The 21,138-nt window shown below is 35.6% G+C and overlaps 1 protein-coding gene across 1 annotated transcript in view; it reads right to left on the bottom strand.

Annotated features, from left to right (window-relative positions):
- The window catches only part of CDH10 (cadherin 10), a 185,071-nt gene that overhangs the window by 105,760 nt on the left and 58,173 nt on the right, over positions 1-21,138 (bottom strand). The window contains exon 2 of the mRNA XM_061129639.1: positions 8,115-8,471. Within this exon, the coding sequence (XP_060985622.1) occupies positions 8,115-8,345 (231 nt within the window). The 5' untranslated portion in view covers positions 8,346-8,471. The remainder of the gene's footprint in view (positions 1-8,114; positions 8,472-21,138) is intronic.

Below are 21,138 nucleotides of genomic sequence, written 5' to 3'. Positions count from 1 at the left end.
TTTAAAAGACGCTGGGTGAGAAACTGAAGAAGCAGAAAAAAGAGACCACAGAGGTTCCGTATGGAGGGGATTATAAAATGGTAAGTCTGAGAGAAGGGTATATAAAAACAAGGCTGGTGGGAAAGGAAAGATGGAAACGTAGCTTCTCTGGGTTACTAAATCAACAGTATAAAGATGAGTGGAAAGATAGACTTCCCACAAATCACTAGAGTACAGTAAGGGTGGTGAGTGTGGTAAATTATTTAGGTGGTGTGGATGTACTGTTGTTTTGTGAGGATTATATGGTGATATAGCATGTTATGTAAGTAAGTTCATGGAAGAATTTAGTAATTATATACCGTCACTACTACCAGTAAGAACTTTTAAGTAAAAGAATTATTGAAGTTGCTTTTTATATGTGAGTATCCCATACTTAATTCCATTTATCTTTTTTTTTTTTAATTCAATATTTGGCATTGGCTATTTTACTGGAAAATGCTAACAAGAAGTCTATTTCTCATTAGTTTAAATGGGAAAAAGTAGAATGCTTTCACGGTAAACCCAAATTCAAAACTAATTTCTTAAAAAAGTAAATAAAACATAGTAAAATCTCTATGTAAGAATAACATGCTATAATGTTAATACATAAAATGCTTAAATCAGTGTTACCTGATCACTTATGAGTTAACAGGAATTAGTATGGCTTCCCAAAAAGCTTACAAAATTTTAGGTGAACATTCTATTTTACAGACTCTCTTATCTTTAAACCACCTATGGGTGGTTTTGAACTTCTACCAAGTGTATCTGGAACATAACTTAAGATCTTCCTGAATTTAACTACTTTGTTAAAATGTTATAGTGAGCTTTGAAGATGTGAGCATAATTTTCCAATGTAACTTCTAGCTGAAATATTGACAGATACAGACATTGGATGCATTCTGAAAATGAAAAACCAAACGTGGACTGACTGGGAAACAGTATCAGGGTTTTGTAGGACATGTCTCTATTTTAAAATGCTTGAAGGTTAGTAGAGTCTTTATAAATTCTAATTCAGGTTCATCATTATTTTATGGTGGTCTTGACCTATATTAACCTTCCTGGTGGCTCAGATGATAAAGTGTCTGCATGCAATGCAGGAGACCCGGGTTTGATCCCTGAGTTGGGAAATGGCAACCCACTCCCGTACTCTTGCCTGGAAAATTCCATGGACAGAGGAGCCTGATAGGCTACAGCCCATAGGGTCGCAAAGAGTCGGACATGACTGAGCAAATTCCCTTTACCTATATTAGGGAAATAACGTCTATATTCACCTCAAAAGTCCAAATGTCTCATCAGGAAGGTTTTCATTAATCATTTAATCTAAAGAATTTTCTGTTGATGTCTATCAAGTCATCCTGATTTATTTTCTTCCAAGATATTTTCTAACTAAAATCACTCACTGTATTAATTTGTTTTGTGCTCAATGCTTTTATGGTTTTCATTACTAGGGGTCAGACAGAAAATAACTCTTATCACAAGACCGTTCCTTCTCTCATCTCAGCACTAAAGCAAGCCTATATGTATGGAACAGCTAAATGTGCCTGTGTGTTTATGCAGGTTCTCTTCATCATGTTTGTATTTAAAAGAAGAAAAAAATCACCTGGGAATGTTTGGCCTCAAGAACATCACAGTTTTTAAAATGTCAAAGTGAATGCTTCTAACTCTCTCAACTCTGATAGAAAGTTCTTCCACAAGTTCACCTGAGAACTTCCTCCACAGGAAGATTACAGTGGGGAGGTCAGGACAGTTTCTTCTACCTTAGTTCCAACTAGCCCTTCCCTGGTTGCAACTAGGTTTGATTTGATCGTACCCATATTATTGAGGACAAAACACATACAGTCTAATTTGGTGAGTACAGTTGGTACTTTCTGACTTTGAGAATGTATAAAGTTGGGTGATTCTCTTATGAATAACACCTTTTTTTTTTCAGTTTTTGGAAGACGTTTCTTCTAGAAATTTCCAGTGATAATTATAAACTGCTGCACATTAAAAGCTCCTTCCAAAGAAATAAAAAGACAAATAAAAATAACTTGCCTCTCCAGGCTCGACATTTAGTAGCATAGATTTGTGTAATGAAATCTCAAATTAAGTCAGGATAACAAAAAATTATGAGACTCTTTTTATCTCAGACAGATCACAAATCCCAAAAGCCTCAGACAAAATAGTAAGTGCCAAATATTGCTGTGTTTCAGGCTTTTGGGGTCTGTGTGCTATCTAAGACAGAAAGAGTCCCATAACCTTTTGTTATCCTGCCAATTCAGGAGATGTAGGAGACACACCAATATATTATAATAACCTATAAGGGAAAAGAATCTGAAAAAGAATATATATGTGTGTGTGTATATATATATATTCACTTTGCTATACACCAGAATCTAACACAACATTGTAAATCAACTATACTTCAATAATAATAATAATAATAATAAAAACTATCACTGGGGAAAAAAGAATCTATGTGTCAAATGTATTCTACAATTAGAGAATGATGACATCAATGAGACTATCAGGTTTGAATCACTTGGAGGCCCCAAGAACCTCTTTCATGTGTCCAGATGGTATATTTTTACATTAAATCAAGAAGTTAGACAGTTGCCCTAATTGTTTATTAAAATTGTTATGTTTTTACTTCCTAGAGTGAATTATTTTACTGATACTATGCTGACTCAGAATCAGATTTATTGTTTCTCAATTACGTTATTAAGTTTTTGGTGTTTGGGGATCTTTCTCATTCTCTGCTTTTGATTAAAAATCTATTTTTAACATGCTTTTCTCAACTTCAGAATAATTATTATATAAATTGCAAAATTTGGACAGTAAATAGAATTAGTAATTCACTTAGAACTGAATGTTTATTACAGTTCAAAGTAAATTCAAGCATATCTAGCTTAATATCATTATTTATTTGAATATTTGGAAGCCTAGAGATTTGAAATTATTTAGAGCAACTGAAACAGGCAATGGAAATCTGTGATGAGTTATATGTAAAAAAAATTAAACTAATAAAAATAGTTGATAAACACAATGTTTCTCAAATCTTAAATTGGGGAATTTAAAAATGTTCATAGGAAATTGAGATATGAATGCAGCATAGAGCAAACTAGATACTTGAAGTTCGAGTTTTAAACCCCTTGTTTTGGAAGGTAAAGAAGGGTTAGCAGACACTATCCCATCTTAAAGGTCAATATTGCGATTATTTCACTGAAAAAGAAAAAAAAAAAACTTATTCAAAATGTATTTTGGTTTAGAATACTTTTGATTAAATTATTTAGAGGAAAATATTATTTTTGCTCCTTGAGAGGTGAACAAAGAAATGCTTTGAGTTCATCACGGGTTTAGCTAGTTTATTAATAAAAGCCATGGAAGTGGCAATTCAGCCACTGGCTTTCTTCTTCTTTTTCTCAGTCTTCCTTTATTTCTTCTTATTCTTTTTATTTTTTCTTAATAAATGGGTATTAAATGCTTATACACTTCACATTTATAATGTAATCAAATAAAATTAAAAATATAATGTATATTTGTTATTGTTTAGTTGCTAAGTTCTATCCAACTCTTTTGTGATCCCACGGACTGTATCCCACCAGGTTTCTCTGTAATGGTATTTCCCAGGCAAGAACACTAGATAGAGTAGATTTCCTTTTCCTTTTCCAGGGGATCTTCCAGACCCAGGGATTGAACCTGCATCTCCTGCATTAGCAGGCAGATTCTTTACCACTGAGGCACCAGGGTAGCCTATAATGTTGTACATTAATACAATATGTACATTATATATAGATGCATATGTATATATAATGTACACTATAGGCTACCCTGGTGGCTCAGTGGTAAATATGTAAATATAAATATATATTTATATATAATGCAAAACCACTGATATGATCATACAATAGATGAGAAAATGAAGGCCAGGAGAAGTTAACTGATTTAACCACTGAGAGAGAAAAATACTGGCAGTGGCAAGGATATATATGAGTATTTAGACTGGCTTATTTAACTTCTACGCAGAGTACATCATGAGAAATGCTGGGCTGGAAGAAGCACAAGCTGGAATCAAGATTGCCGGGAGAAATATCAATAACCTCAGATAGGCAGATGACACCACCCTTATGGCAGAAAGTGAAGAGGAACTAAAAAGCCCCTTGATGAAGGTGAAAGAGGAGAGTGAAAAAGTTGGGTTAAAGCTCAACATTCAGAAAACTAAGATCATGGCATCTGTTCCCATCACTTCATGGCAAATAGATGGGGAGACAGTGGAAACAGTGTCAGACTTTATTTTTTTGGGCTCCAAAATCACTGCAGATGGTGACTGCAGCCATGAAATTAAAAGACGCTTACTCCTTGGAAGGAAAGTTATGACCAACCTAGATAGCATATTAAAAAGCAGAGACATTACTTTGCCAACAAAGGTCCATCTAGTCAAGGTTATGGTTTCTCCAGTGGCCATGTATGGATGTGAGAGTTGGACTGTGAAGAAAGCTGAGTGCCGAAGAATTGATGCTGTTGAACTGTGGTGTTGGAGAAGACTCTTGAGAGTCCCTTGGACTGCAAGGAGATCCAACCAGTCCATCCTAAAGGAGATCAGCCCTGGGTGTTCGTTGGAAGGACTGATGCTGAAGCTGAAACTCCAATACTTTGGCCATCTCATGTGAAGAGTTGACTCATTGGAAAAGACCCTGATGCTGGGAGGGGTTGGGAAAGGAGGAGAAGGGGATGGCAGAGGATGAGATGGCTGGATGGCATCACCGACTCGATGGACATGAGTTTGAGTAAACTCCAGGAGTTGGTGATGGACAGGGAGGCCTGGCGTGCTGTGATTCATGGGGTCGCAAAGAGTCGGACATGACTGAGCAACTGAACTGAACTGAACTGAGACAGACAGTTTCATGTTTTTCTTAAGCTTTCTTCTGCTTTAACCCAATGAAGACTAAGGGGTTCTTTCCCTTGCTTTAATTCTATAAACAGTAATGGGTTTTTATCTAAGAAATTATATGCCATCCATTTTTTACAGAATCTATTGGCTGTTTTACAGGCTTCCCTTGTGACTCAGCTGGTAAAGAATTTGCCTGCAATGCAGGAGACTTGGGTTTGATCCCTTGGAGAAGGGAAAGGCAACCCACTCCAGTATTTTGACTGGAGAATTCCAGGGACTGTATAGTCCTTGGGGTCACAAAGAGTCAGACATGATTGAGCGACTTTCACTTTCTCATTTTCTCTGGCTGCTTGATATTTAAACATTCCCCCTCTTCATGCATATGCTTTTCAGTTTTGTCCTCAGTTCCCCATTGTAAGTTTCTTCATTGGCTCTACTGAGAGCTCCCACGATGTTTCCCACAACAAAGGAGCATGTGTCATTGTCTTCCCATGCATCTAGTAATCGGGACAATTATGACTTCTACCTCTAAACTAAACTAGACATTGAATCACTTAGCATCAATATCACATATTTACTTTAAACAAAGTAAAAAATAGAACCAGAATTTCTGAAAGGATGAATATGTAATACATTTATTATAAGTAATGTTGGAAAAAATATCTAGGAAATTTCAAAAAAAAAATATACCTCATGAAGAGAATATATCTTAGCCCCCTATTATATTCATTAAAATGCACATTTATAAAATATTCTATATTGCATATCATCCTTTTTGCATACACACATTGATATGTTTACCACTAAAATAAGATCTTTATATAAGTAATTAATACAATATAGACATTCAATGATAATACACATACATACTATATATGTGTACACATATATACTATATATATTATATTGTACAAGACAATATAATATATATATATTATATATATAGACAAGTATATATAATACACATATATACTATAGACAAGGGAAATTTAAAGATAGATATCTCACAGGTTGGGCTTCCCTCGCAGCTCAGTCATTAAGAATCCACCTAAAATGCTGCAGACCTGGGTTCCGTCCCTGGGTTGGGAAGAACACCTGGAGATGGAAATGGCCACCCACTCCAGTATTCTTCCCTGGAAAAGCCCATGGATGGAGGAGCCTGGTGGGCTACAGTCTGTGGGGCTGCAGGAGTCAGACGCCACTGAGACTAAGCGTACACACTCATAGGTCACTACATGAATAAATGATAGAAATACAAAATGGACTTGAAGCATAAGCTAAATAACAGGTGCTCTGAATATCAGAAGTAAAGTCAGAGTTACAGCATCGAATATATTTATTTCTGCGAATCTGGCAGCTCAGGACACACAGAAGAAACTGGTGAGCACATTCCTTAAGTTCTTATGACTCTACTTATTAAAGAGTTTTCTGACTTGCTTTTATAGAGCAGACTATGGAAGCAGCATTTGAGTTGTTTATCAAAATGCACATGTCTTTTAAGTATTTACCGGCTTTAATACCCCATAGTAATGTAAATTCTACATTAGTGTTCCCCACCAAAGAGCTAAGTGGTACCAGACCACTCTGAGAATTCAGTTCAATACAACTCAGGTTAATCTAATCAACTAAATATTAAAATCTACTCTAAGAAACAAAGATATGAAGTTCTTGATTTCAAGTTATTGATATTCTTTGGAGAGAGAACAAATGAAAACACATAAAGTAGCTTGACTATCACAACAGCACATGATGCAATGATAATCAATTTAGCAACATTTATTACTCATTAAGGACTCCATGAAGGAAAATCTATGCAAATAACTGCTATGTCTAGGAAGAACCAAATGAAATCATTTATAGTTTCTATGGATCAAATTTCAGTTATTATACTTTCATGTGGTTGGTTTCATAAACTGAACGTTGCCTGTTGCAGCAACCGTAAAATTTGCTTCCACCTTCTGATCTCAGGCATTTGATCAGATAACACCTGTGATAAGCCCACTACTGCTCGCTTTCTGGTGAAATTGCTTAGGTTGCCATTTCTCTTTTTCTCCTCCCAGTCAATATGGCATTTAACCTTTAATGCCCTCATTCTTATATTGCCAGAGGTTTTAAAAGGATTGAAATAACTGGAACATGAAAAAACATACCAAAGTGTTTTAACATATATTATCTCAAATTCTTTTTCTTAGAAGACAAAAACTTCAAGCATGATTTTAATTATGTGAAGGACTCTACTGAAGTTTAGGTTGAAGCAATAACTGCTAACACAATCATGGAGCTATCATAATTTTATAGTCTTTGCTTGAGCTGTAAGAACATGTGATTATATCTGTTTGCCTTTTGTGAGTGTGTTTAACTTTTTTTTTTCCCTTTAACATAGTTTCATAAACTGTCCATAAAAATAATAACACTATTAAAGAATTCTTTCTTTAAGAAATTACCTAATTTTGATGAGATTCAGAAAGTGCCAAAAAAGAAAACTGAAATTAATATAACCCGGTGTATAAAAGCATTCATTGTTACTTTTGTCACATTTATCCTTCCATTCCTAACCACAGATCATTTTCTTCCTAAACTTTTATAACTGAACAGCATGAAATCTCCTCATATGATCATATCCTGATTAGAAAACTACTTTTAACTGTTTGTCTTTCCATTTGTTTCTCCCTTACATAAATATACCCATGGTAGGACTTTAGAAAAATAAGTAAAATTAATATCTGGAATACATTTTCTTATAAGTAAGCATTTTTTTTTTGGCCTTAGGTCATGTTTCTAATGACATTTGCTTTCTCATTCTGCAAAATATCAAGGAACTTCTAAATACATCTTTTTTTTCCTCACTAAAGTCAATAGCAATGAGACTATATGTGTAATACTCATGCATTGTCAATTTAAGTGACTAGACTGACATATAGTTTTCTTCCAATTATTGATTTTTAAATACAAATTCTGAAATTGCAATTTTGTTACCTCTAATCCATGAGGTAGTAGGCAGAATTAATTCTAGTAAATGAACTCCTATATTTACCATTCCATATTCATTACATAGTTTTTAAATTATAATTTGTATTCCATAATCAAAAATTGCTTTAGGAATATTTAAAGAGTAAAATTTGTAAGAATGGTAATTTTTATAAACTTCAAGTATTCTTTATGAGAAACACACACACACACATATATATAAAGAATGCAAATATTTGCAATTTCAATACAGACTTACCTTGCCAACATATTGATAATCAGATCCTGTATACTCCTCCAATAAGAAAAATTGATTCCACATCCAACCACGCTTTTGACGATGAAGTATTTTTCCATCACTCCTTGGTACACGTGCACCTAAAATTCTTTTCTGGGGCACAGGAGTCCTTCTGAACATTATCTCTGGAGAACAGAAATGTGGCAGGCATACCCAGAGCAGAAATAGTAGCAAAAATTGATATACTGTCATAGTTCACGTCTTGACAATTTCCAACGTGGATGAAGAAAAAAGCAGTCTTATTTTATTCGGTTGAATTTTACTGTATTTCAACTGGTTTCCAACATTTCATCAGTGTTTTGGACATGTTTCCAAAGGCTTCAAACAAACAAACAAATAAAAAAAAAAGTCAGTTGACAACATTATGAATGTTACCTGTCACTTTAAATTTAATATGACAAAGATTAATTAATGATAGCAACCAAAATATTTACCTTCCCTCTCTTATATAAAGTAATTGCTAGTTTTGGAGACATGACTTATCTAGTAAGATGTCTATAATTTAAGGAAAGATGATTGCAAATAATTTCAAACAAATTCCAAAGAAAAGACATATTAAGCCTTCTTTTTTTTTTTTTTTTTCCTTTTGGTACTTTAGTAGTTTTTAGGAATTATAACCCCTGTATAGAGTGGAGATGTAGTTAATTTTACATGTCAACTTTCCCAGAGAAATTTAATATAAGTTAAAATTTTGAAAACAAAATAATGATTTTAATAACTACAGGAAATAGACACTTATTCTGCAATTCATGGAGAAGGCAATGGCACCCCACTCCAGTACTCTTGCCTGGAAAGTCCCATGGACGGAGGAGCCTGGTGGGCTGCAGTCCATAAGGTCACTAAGAGTCAGAAACGACTGAGTGACTTCACTTTCACTTTTCACTTTCATGCATTGGAAAAGAAAATGGCAACCCACTCCAGTGTTCTTGCCTGGAGAATCCCAGGGACGGGGGAGCCCGGTGGGCTGCCGTCTATGGGGTTGCATAGAGTCGAACATGACTGAAGCAATTTAGCAGCTGCAGCATCATGCAATGAAATGATATTTAAATTATTTTTTTAAACAGAAGCACAGTTTCTTCAAATTTCATCCACCTCAAAGATAAAAGTAAAGCCAAAATTAAAAAAATCTGAGTGTCTTCAGCTGAAGACTTTTCCTCCTCTCTTAGGTAGATCTGTGAAACAAATAGAGCGTCCTAGAGCAGAAAATAAAAATCACTACTACAGTAAATCAACATGTGACATAATTTACACTGTTGTGTATAAGGATTTAATCATGCTGAAAGTTCCAGCTTTGATACATTTGTACAATGTATCACCACAGACTTGCCCCTATGCTGATCTGGAATTCCATGATGCTCCAGGCTTCTCACTGCTCTCCACCTTCAATTATTTTTTCTTAGCAGTGTATCCCTGGTAAATCCTGTGTGTGTGTGTATTACTTATTCAGTCATGTCTGACTGTTTGCAAACCAATGGACTACAGCCTGCCAGGCTCTTCTGTACATGTTATTCTCCAGGCAAGAATACTGGAGTGGACTGCCATTCCCTTCTCCAGGGGGTCTTCCCGACCCACAGATTGAACCCAGGTCTCCAGCATTGAGCTCCCCAGGAAGTCCTTTAGGTAATCCCACTGCAATGTAAATCAGATCATGTCACTTCTCTGCACAAAACACTGATGGCTTCGCACCTCATTTTGATTAAAACCCAGCATCTCACAAAGACCTACAATTGTGTATTCCATTTTATAACTGCTGGTCACCTCTCTGACCTCATGTTATACTTCAGTCCCTTAGGTCACTACTCAAAATTGACTCTTTTCCAGCCAAAGTGTCCCTCTTGCTTCAGCCTGCAACATACTTCATACACCCCTCTCTTCAACCAGGACCTCTTTACTTTTTCCCTCTCCACCAGGAATGTTTTTCCATGTAGTTATCCACATAGGTAAATCCCCTGCTTCCTTTGGATCTTTTTTGAAACCTCCCCTAATATTTCCTAGATCTCAATATACATGTGTTTTATTTATTATTTACTGTTCACATATTCTTCCTATCATCATCCCATGAAAAAAAGGAATTTTGCTTCTCTTTGCTATTGTTTTCACAGTACCTAGAACAGAATCTTGCACATGGTAGATGCTCATTAAACAATCTGATTGAATGAATGCATGAATTATAAATTGATTCAAACATCTGAGCATCATTAACTCCTCTATAAAGTTAAGCCCAAACATTTAGGTATGAAAATAATATTTTCAAATCATATTTTTAGGTTATTTTTATCTAAAATTTTCTATTTTCTTTTTATTTTCAGTTAGGTATGCATTTTATTTCAGGATATGATAAAATACAGTAAAAAGTAGTTGGGGGACCAAAAATGTTACAAAAAGTGATTCGAGGATTGAGTTTCATTTCTTTAATATGACAATGTATTCTTAAGGGCTCCAGCATTTACATGTATGGCTTCATTCAGAAAGATTTCTATGCAATATGTTTCCTTATTTGTGTGTTTGTTTTATTATTCAGACGATTTAAAGGTTAATGCAAATATGCTTCAGAAGTAAGATTAATGGTGAAGCAGTATTTCCCCAGAGTGTATTAAATGACTATGGAACTCTCTACAGCACATGAAGCATTCAACATGACAGATATAACCTGCATTAAAATCTGTCATGTAATGCTATACTTGGGAGCAAAGAAATTATCTGATGCATAAAATGGTTTTACATCACAAAGTACTGACTTTACAGAAACTCAGATTGATTGGATTCTAAGTAATAGGAACATTTACCAAAATGATATTTGACTTTTTAAATGCATCAGGACATGCTAGACAGTATTCTCCAGAAATTTATACTGTTCCTAAGAGTTAGAGGAGAGTTTGCATAATTGAGTGTTTCTTTTATCTTCTCTGAAAGCTTTAAAACTTATTGAAGCAAGATTCTCATTTCAACTCTTTTTTTTTTTTTTCAATTTAAAACTGTTTGCTAGCACTTGCTATATTGATTATTTTCAATACAATATAACTTTACCTATAAGTTTAGAAGCTTAATTATCAATATTTTTAGGAAGGAAGATGAGGACATTGCATTTTTAAAAGTTGTTAGTGAACAATTGGAGAAGTATATATACATATGTATATATACACACCATTTTTCTTTATTATTTTAGTTTTGATTATTTCATAATATATCTTCTGAAGAGTCTATAGTTAAATGCATTTTAATACTGATTTAAGATAATTAAAAGATATTTAAACATATTTTGATTAAAACCCAGCATCTCACAAAGACCTACAATTGTGTATTCCATTTTATAACTGCTGGTCACCTCTCTGACCTCATGTTATACTTCAGTCCCTTAGGTCTTCCTATTTTTTCCATATTTTCCATAAATGTTTTTGATAAAACCATCTCAAGCAATGACAAGATTAAATAAAAATACATTTAACCATGACTAATTAGATATATGAATTTCTTTCATTAATAGATGGGGCTTTTGGTCTCATATCTAAAAATCTCTGCATAACTTTAAGGTCAAAAACATTTCTCTTGTATTTTCTTTTAGAAGTTTTATAGTTTAAGTTCTTAGCATATATGATCCAATTTGAATCAAACTTTGTATATGGTTCAAGATATGAATTGCAGTTTGATATTTTGCTTGTGAATATCCAATTTTTCTAGCACCATTTGCTGAAAAGTGCATCCTTTCTCTGCTGAATTGCCTTTGTAACTTTGTCAAAAATCAGTTGTATATTTATGTATGTTTATATATTTTTGGACTCATATATATTTGCTTGTTTGTTCATCTTTATACCCATAGAACACTCTCTTGATCACTATAATTTGCAAGTCTGGAAATCAAATAATCTTAGTCCTCCAACTTTGGTCTTTTAATTTTCTTTTTTTTTTGTTATTATAGAACTTCTTGCATTTTCAATCAAATTTTATAGTTACCTTGAATTTTATATATAAAAATCTGTGGGGATATTAATGGGGATTGCATTGAATCTTTAGATAAATTTGAGAAAAATGAACATCATAACAACATTGACTCTCCCAAGTTATGAACACTGCATGTATCTCTCAGTCATGTTTTGTAGATTTCAGCATATAAGGCTTGTTCACCTTTTGTCAAATATAACCCGAGTGTTTTCATTTTTTTCATGCTATCACTTTATCATATTTTTGTTTTTAACCACTTTTTTGAGATAAGATTGAACTACAAAGAGCTGAAATATTCATTGTGTACAACTTGATGAGTTCGGACATTGCTAAGAGGAAACACAGACACATCCTAGTCTAGCATGAGTATATGATAACAGATTGAAAATCATATCTGATTACAGACTTGTATCCAGATATAGAAAGTATTCTCAAAATCAACCATCAACAAATACAAAACCCAATAGATTTGAATTGACACTTCACCTAAGAAGACAGAGGGCAAAAAGTATATGAAAAGATATTCAGCATCATTCATCATTTGAGAAATTTAAATTAAAATGACTGATGACTAGCATATGTTAGTAAGGATGTGGGGGAATGAGAACTCTTTTACACCTTTGATGGGATTGTCATATAAGATAAACTCTTTGGAACACAGTGTAGTAAGTTGAAAAATGGCCCCTCGAAGATGTTTATATCCTGAATTCTAATATATATATATTATATTAGACATATTATATATGTATATTCACACACACACACACACACACTACTTTACAGGGTAAAGAAACTAGAGATATGATTCACTGAATATCTTGGGAATTTAAGAGATCATTCTGGATCATTTAGACAAAATCAACGGTGGTTCAGACAGTAAAGAACTTGCCTTATCCATTCGTCAGGGCTGGTACACTGGGAAGACCCAGAGGGATGGGATGGGGAGGGAGGGGGGAGGGGGGATCGGGATGGGGAACACATGTAAATCCATGGGTGATTCATGTCAATGTATGGCAAAAACCACTACAATACTGTAAAGTAATTAGCCTCCAACTAATGAAAAAAAATGAAAAAAAAAAAAAAGAACCTGCCTGCAATGCAGGAGACCTGGGTTCAGTCCCTGGGTTGGGAAGGTCCTCTGGAGAAGGGAATGGTGGCCCACTACAGCATTCTTGCCTGGGAAATCTCATGGACAGAGGACCTTGTGGGGGCTACAGTTCACTGGGTCACAAAGAGTTGGACACAACTGAGTGACTAGCACTTTCATTTTCTTTCAATATGATCACAGGGGTTTCCCAGGTGGTGCAGTGCTAAAGAATCTGCCTGCCAGTTCAGGAGATTTAAGAGACACAGTTTCGATCCCTAGGTCAGGAAGATCCACTGCAGTAGGAAATGACAACCCACTCCATTATTCTTACCTGAAAACATTCCACGGACAGAGGAGCCTGACAGGTTACAGTGTATGTGGTTTCGAGAGTTGGACACGACTGTGGACACGACTGAGCAACTGAACACACACATACAAAGTAATCACAAGGGGCCTCATAAGAGGGAGGCAGGAGGATCAATCAGTAAAAGAGATGATCACAGATGCTGGAGGTTAGAGTATCCCAAGTAAGAATGCAGTAGCTAAGGATTACAGGCCACCCTGGAAGCTAAAGAAGCAAAACAATGGATACTCCCCTGGAGTATCACCCTCCCCTCCACCCAGGCAGAAATCTTGATTTTAGACTTTGACCTCTTGCTTTTGTTCAGCTGCTGAATTTTGTCCCGCTCTTTTGTGACCCTGTGGGTGACTATAGCCCTCCAAGCCCCTCTATCCATGGAATTCTCCAGGCAAGAATAATGGAATGGGTTGCCATTTCCTTCTCCAGGGGATCTCCCTGATCCAGGGAACAAGCTCATGTCTTCTGCACTGGCAGGCAGATTCTTTACTACTGAGCCACCAGGGAAGCCCTTTTGACCTCTGGAAATCTAATAGATAAATCTATAATATTTTAAGTCACTCAGTTTGTGAGTTGTTACAGTACCAATAAGATAAGCAGATTTAGACATTTATGCAAGTAGAATAAAGGATATTCATCTAAAATGTGCATGTTTATAGCAATGCAAGAATATAGGGAAAGGCTAGAGAAAAGTCAATGTCACAGGTGAATGGATAAACAAATCGTATTATATGCATACAATGGAATGTTACTAAGCAAATAAAAAAGAATGACATTTTAAGTTCACAAGCAAGGAAGGAGCTTAGAAAAATACCACTCCATCCTAAAAACAAAGATAACCTGAACAGACTTAAAAAATTAACAACACTTCTTGGATTCATAACAATGGAGGGGGACTCAGGGACTACTGCCTCCAAGGTTGAAGATAGATAAATGAATAGAAGGAAGCGCGGCTTAACTGACCAGAGACTCATGAACAGAAATCAGCCAGAATCAGTAATGGAGTGGCAAACCTGAACTGTAATTGATAAACTGCTGGAGGTTCAGTGAGTATAACTCGGGGAATTAAAAACTCCAAGGTGAGAGTTTTTTTGAATGTTGAGTTTTAAGCCAGCTGTTTAACTCTCCTCTTTTACCTTCATCAAGAGGTTCTTTAGTTCCTCTTCACTTTCTGCCATAAGGGTGGTGTCATATGCATATCTGAGGTTTTGATATTTCTCCCCACAATCTTGATTCCAGCTAGTGATTCTTCCAGCCCGACATTTTACATGATATACTCTGCATATACGTTAAATAAGCAGGATGACAATACAGAGTTTTGACCTACTCCTTTCCCAGCTTTGAACCAGTCATTCATTTCATGCCCAGTTCTGTTACTTCTTGACCTGCATACAGGTTTCACAGGATGCAGTAAGGTGGTCTGGTATTTTCATCTCTTTTAATAATTTTCCACAGTTTGTTGTGATCCACACAGTCAAAGGCTTTAGCATGGTCAATGAAGCAGAATTAGATGCTTTTCTGGAATTCTCTTGCCTTTTTAATGGTCCAACAGATGCTGGCAATTTGATCTCTGGTTTCTCTGCCTTTTCTAAATCTAACTTGAACATCTGTAATTTGATTTTGAGCAATACTTTGATAGTGTGTGAAATGAGTGCAAATGTACAGTGGTTGAAACTTCCCTTACCATTGCCTTTATTTGGGACTGGAATGAAAACTGACCTTTTCCAGTCCTGTGGCCATTGTTGTGTTTTTCAAATTTGCCAACCTATTGAATGAAGCATTTTAACATCATCATATTTTAGGATTTGAAATAGCTCAGTTGGAATTCCATCACCTCCACTAGCATTACTAAAGGATTATTTATAGCAACTCCATCTCCCAGTGCATCACATCCTGCTATCAAAAAAATTACAAAGCATGCCAAAAGGCAAAAAAGTGCAAATTGGAGAGATAGAGCAAGCATCTTAATGAAACATAGTAGGAGTGCTGGATTATCAAACCAGGAATCTAAAGCAACTTTGATTAATATTCTAAGGACGCTAATGGAGAAAGTAGACAGCATGTAAGAACAGATGATCAATATAAGCAGAGTCATGTAAATCCTAAGAAAGAACTAAAAATAAGTGTAAGAGATAAAAAAAGAAAAACACTGTAAGTAAAGAACACATCTGATGGGCTTATTGGTAGACTTAGTTTGGCTGAGGAAAGAATCTCTGAACAAGAGGATGTATCCATAGGATCTTCAAAAAGCTTACACATTTGTCCTTAAACATTTGTTCAGATCCATAGAATGCATAGCACCCAAGAGTGAACTTTAAGGACCTTGAAGATAGTTTAGAGTAGGTCCCTCCTTGGTAATAAAATGTTGCATTTTGGACAGGGATATTGATAATGAGCGAGGATATGCAGATATGGAGGCAGTGGGTATATGGAAAGACTCAATTTTCTTGGAAACACAAAACTACTCCAAAAAGTATCTGCAATTCATAAACACACACAAAATGAAATAGAAATAGGAAATTATGCAAAACAAACCAGGTTAATTTGCTTAATGCTAATTCTTCCCAGATATGTTCTATGTTGCTGGAAACCTACTTATTAACTTTTTCAAAACATTATTCCTTCATTATAAATGCTACAAATAATTATTATTCCAGTTTGTTGTTGTTCAGTTGCTAAGTTGCATCCAACTCTTTGCAACCCCATGCCAGACTCCTCTGTCCTCCCAGAGTTTGCTCAAATTCATGTCCATTGAGTCAGTGATGCTATCTATCAAACTCATCCTCTGCTGTCCCCTTCTCCTTTTATTTTCAATCTTTCCAAGCATCCAAGTCTTTCCCCATGGGTCAGTTCTTCACATCTGTTGGCCAAAGGATTGAAGCTTCAGGAATAGTCCTTGCAATGAATATTTAGAGTTTATTTCCCAATGCAGGAGATGCAGTTTCAATCCCTGGGTTGGGAAGATTCCCTGGAGAGGGAAATGGTCACACACTCCAGTATTCTTGCCTGGGAAATCCCAAGGACAAAACAGCCTGGAAGGCCACAGTCCATGGGGTTGCAAAAAGTCGAACACAGTTTAGGGACTAAACATTCCTCCGGTAACCAGACTCAAAATATAGAATCTCAGTAGGTGGCTCAGACAGTAAACAATCTGCCTTCAGTACAGGAGACCCAGGTTCTACCCCTGGGTTGGGAAGATCCTCTGGAGAAGGAAATGACTACCCACTCCAGTATCCTTGCCTGGAGAATCCAGTGGACACAGGAGCCTGGTGGGCTATACTCCACGGGATCTCAAAGAGTCAGACACGACTAATGGGATAACACACACACACAGACACACACACACACACTGATACTTCCGTTTAACCGAGTATACCTATTACATGGTCAGTCAATATAGTCCCTTGCATTTTTTTTTTTCCCCTCCATGGCTCTCAGCTCTTCCCACCCTAATCCCCCACTTAATGTGCCACCAAACCTATATGACCTTTTAAAACTAACACGTACAAAAAAAGATGTCCTTTTCATCATAGGGGACTAGAACGCAAAAGCAGAAAATCAAGAGATACCTAGAGTAACAGGTAAGTTTGGCCTTGGAGTACATAATGAAGTAGGGCAAAGTCTAACAGAGTTTAGCAAGAGAAGGCACTGATTATAGTAAAAACCCTCTTGCAATAACACAAGAGGAAACTCTACATAGAGACATCACCAGATGGTCAATACTGAAATCAGATTGACTATATTCTTTGCAGCCGAAGATGGAGAAGCTCTATACAGTCAGCAAAAAAGTAAAAAAGACCAGGAAGTGACTGTGGCTCAGATCATGAACTCCTTTTTGCCAAATTCAGTCTTAAATTGAAGAAAGTAGGGAAAACTACTAGGCCATTTAGGTATGACCTAAAACAAATCCTTTACAATTATAAGTGGGAATGACAAATAGATTCAAGAGATTAGATCTGATAGAGTGCCTGAGGAACTATGAACAGAGGTTCGTTACATTGTACAGGAGGCAGGGATCAAAACCATCCTCAAGAAAAAGAAATGCAAAAAGGCAAAATGGTTCTCTGATGAGACATTACAGATAGATGAGGAAAGGAAAAGAAGTGAAAGGTAAAGGAGAAAAGGAAAGATATATCCATATGAATATAGAATAGCAAGTAGATAAAAGAAAGCCTTCTTAAGTGATCAATACAAAGAAATAGAGGAAAACAATAGAATGGGAAAGATTAGAGATCTCTTCAAGAAAATTAGAGATACTGAGGGAACATTTCATGCAAAGATGGACACAATAAAGGATAGAAATGGTATGGACCTAACCTAATGGAAACAGAAGAGGTTAAGAAGGGGTGGCAAGAATACACAAAGGAACAATACAAAAGAGATCTTCATGACCCAGATAACCACAACGATGTGAAGCTCACTTAGAGCCAGACATTTTGGGGTGTGAAGTCCAGTGGGCCTTAGGAAGCATCACTACAAACAAAGCTAGTGGAGATGATGGAATTCCAGCTGAGCTATCTCAAATCTTAAAAGATGATGCTGTGTAAGTGCTGCACACAATATGTCAGGAAATTTGAAAAACTCAGCAATGGCCACAGGACTGGAAAAAGGTAGTTTTCATTGCAATCCCAAAGAAAGGCAATGCCAAAGAATGTTCACACTACCACACAATTATACTCATCTCACACACTAGCAAAGTAATGTTCAAAATTCTCCAAGTCAGGCTCAACAGTATGTGAACCAAGAACTTCCAGATGTTCAAGCTGGATTTAGAAAAGGCAGGGGAACCAGAGGTCAAATTTCCAAGAGCTATGGATCATTGAAAAAGCAAGAGAATTTCAGGAAAAAAAAAATCTACTTCTCCTTCACTGACTATGCTAAAGCTTTTGACTGTGTGGATCACAACAAGCAGTGGAAAATTCTTAAAAGAGATAAGAATACCAAACCACCTTCCCTGCCTCCTGAGAATTCTGTTTGCAGATCAAGAGGCAACAGTTAGAATTGGACATGGAACAACAGACTGGTTGCAAACTGGGAAAGGAGTAGGTCTAGGTTGTACATTGTCACTTTGCTTATTTAGTTTATAGGCAAATTACATCATGTGAAATGCTGGACTGGATGAAGCACAAGCTAGAACCAAAATTCCTGAGAGAAATATCAATAACTTCAAATATGCAGATGACACCAACCTCATGGCAGAAAGCAAAGAGGAACTAAAGAGGCTTGTGATGAAGGTAAAAGAGGAAAGTGAAAAAGTTGGCTTAAAACTCAACATTCAAAAAATGAAGATCATAGCATCTGGTCCCATCACTTCATGGCAAATAGATGGGGAAACAATGGAAACAGGGACAGACTTTGGGACAGATTTCCTGGGCTCCAAAATCACTGCAGATGGTGACTGTAGAAATGAAATGAAAAAATGCTTGCTCCTTGGAAGAAAAGCTATGACAAACCCATACAGCATATAAAAAAGCAGAGATGGTACTTTTCAACAAAGTCCTTTGCCAACAAATTTCCATATGGTCAAAGCTATGGTTTTTCCAATAGTCATGTATGGATGAGAGAGTTGGACCATAAGGAAGGCTGAGCACCAAAGAATTGATGCTTTTGAACTGTGGTGTTGGAGAAGACTCTAAAGAGTCCATTGGACAGCAAGGAGATCAAACCAATCAATCCTAAAGGAAATCAATTCTGAATATTTATTGGAAGGACTGATGCTAAACCTGAAGCTTCAATACTTTGGCCACCTGATATGAAGAACTGACTTTTTGGAAAATACCCTGATTCTGGGAAAGACTGAATGTGGCAGGAGAAGGGGATGACAGAGAATGAGAAAACTGCATGGACATGAGTTTGAGCAAGTTCTGTGAGTTGGTGATGGACAGGGAAGCCTGACATGTTGCAGTCCATGGAATCTCAGAGAGTTGGACAGGACTGAGCAACTAAACAACAACAGCACTGCTTTAAATCATCATTTCATACAAATGAATGAACATCCAGTAACAGGTTTCTTAACCTTAATCTTTCTTATTTAAAACATATCATACAGCATATTAGCTAAATTAATTTTCAAAAATCCACTTCATCAAGACCCAAATCATCATTTTTAAAATGAGTCTGCTGCTGGGAAGATAATACCTGTACTTGATAATTCATTAATTTGTAGCAATATCTTGAGCCAGATGAGTTTTAAAATTTATTTCACATTATTTCCACTTGTTTAATTTCAAGCCTGACATGTAAGTTTTATGTGTATAAACTTCTCTTCCACTAATATATAATTCTAAATTTTGCTGAGATAATTATACTTTATTGAATTTCCCTCACTGGTGAATAGGATGTTGCTGTACATATATGTGTGTGTGTGTGTGTGTGTGTGTGTGTGTGTGTGTGTGTGTGTGTGTGTGTATGTGTGCGTGTGATTAAACATTTCTTGAATTAAGTAATTAATATGTTTATAAAATAGCCTTTCTGAATAAGTTGGGCTACTCACAGTAAAAAAACTAAAGCTAAATTTAGAGTATAAAAATATTATATAAAGAAGCTGTACTTGTTTGAAATTTTAAACAGTTATAATTAGAAGGAATCAACTGGGTTGACACTGCAGTTGAAATATTGCTTGGTGTTAAAAAAAAAGCTAAAAATTAATTAAATTCTATAACTTCATATTTAGTTAACATATTTTATTTTGAAGAACTTCTTACAAAAACTACATTTATTTACTCTCAAGAATAATTTAATGCAAATACCACATGAAGTTTAAGATCAATACATTAGCATCCCTTAGCATTCTGCCTTTCCACAATTCCAAACTTTAATGCATATTCATATCTCCTGGGGCTTTTGTTAAATATCCATGATCTCATTCAGTATGTCTTGGGTGAGGCATAGATTTTGCATTTCTAACAACCCCCCTGTAATGTCAATACAGCTGAACCACCTGCTTGGAAGTTCATCATCAAAACGTTTGACTTTTTCCTATTTAATGCTTCACAGGCCTGGTGTGTTGCTTATTACACTGATGGAAAAATAAAAATAACACTTAAGATGTTGTATTCCAATTGTAGGAAGACCAGAACACATTTTCTAAATAATCAATCATTTTCTGGATATGTTTAACTAGAAGAATCTGTTTTATTCAAACCAACACACATTACAGCAATTATTCTCATGGTCATACTACACACTATGCTTTCCTCTATATGTACATTTTAGAGCATTTGTCCCACTGAATCTTATTCCATCTCTGCAATCACAGTCTTTATTATTCTTCTGAAATATTTATCATTACCGTTATTTTCTCTATAGAATGTTAATTTTATTACATAAGAAGCCAAGAACAGCAGATCACAAAATAAAATAGGCATTTTGACTTATCTCAATTATTAACTAGGTTTCCACACATAACAGGTGATCAATTAAACTGCAATCCATCCTTAATAAAGCGAATTAGTCATTCTTCAAGTCAGTTGATTATGTTGATTAGGATCTTAATGTTCCAGTTTTTATTCCCTTTAATTTTACCATTTATAATCGTAATAGAAAGTGCTAAAGATTATTGAGACCGAATCCAAGCCTCCATGGATGAACAATTTTAATCC

The sequence above is a fragment of the Dama dama genome, chromosome 25 (assembly GCF_033118175.1).
Source record: "Dama dama isolate Ldn47 chromosome 25, ASM3311817v1, whole genome shotgun sequence".
Lineage (NCBI taxonomy): Eukaryota > Metazoa > Chordata > Mammalia > Artiodactyla > Cervidae > Dama > Dama dama.
Note: the sequence above shows the minus strand (reverse complement) of the source record. Positions and strands in the feature narration are given on the sequence as shown.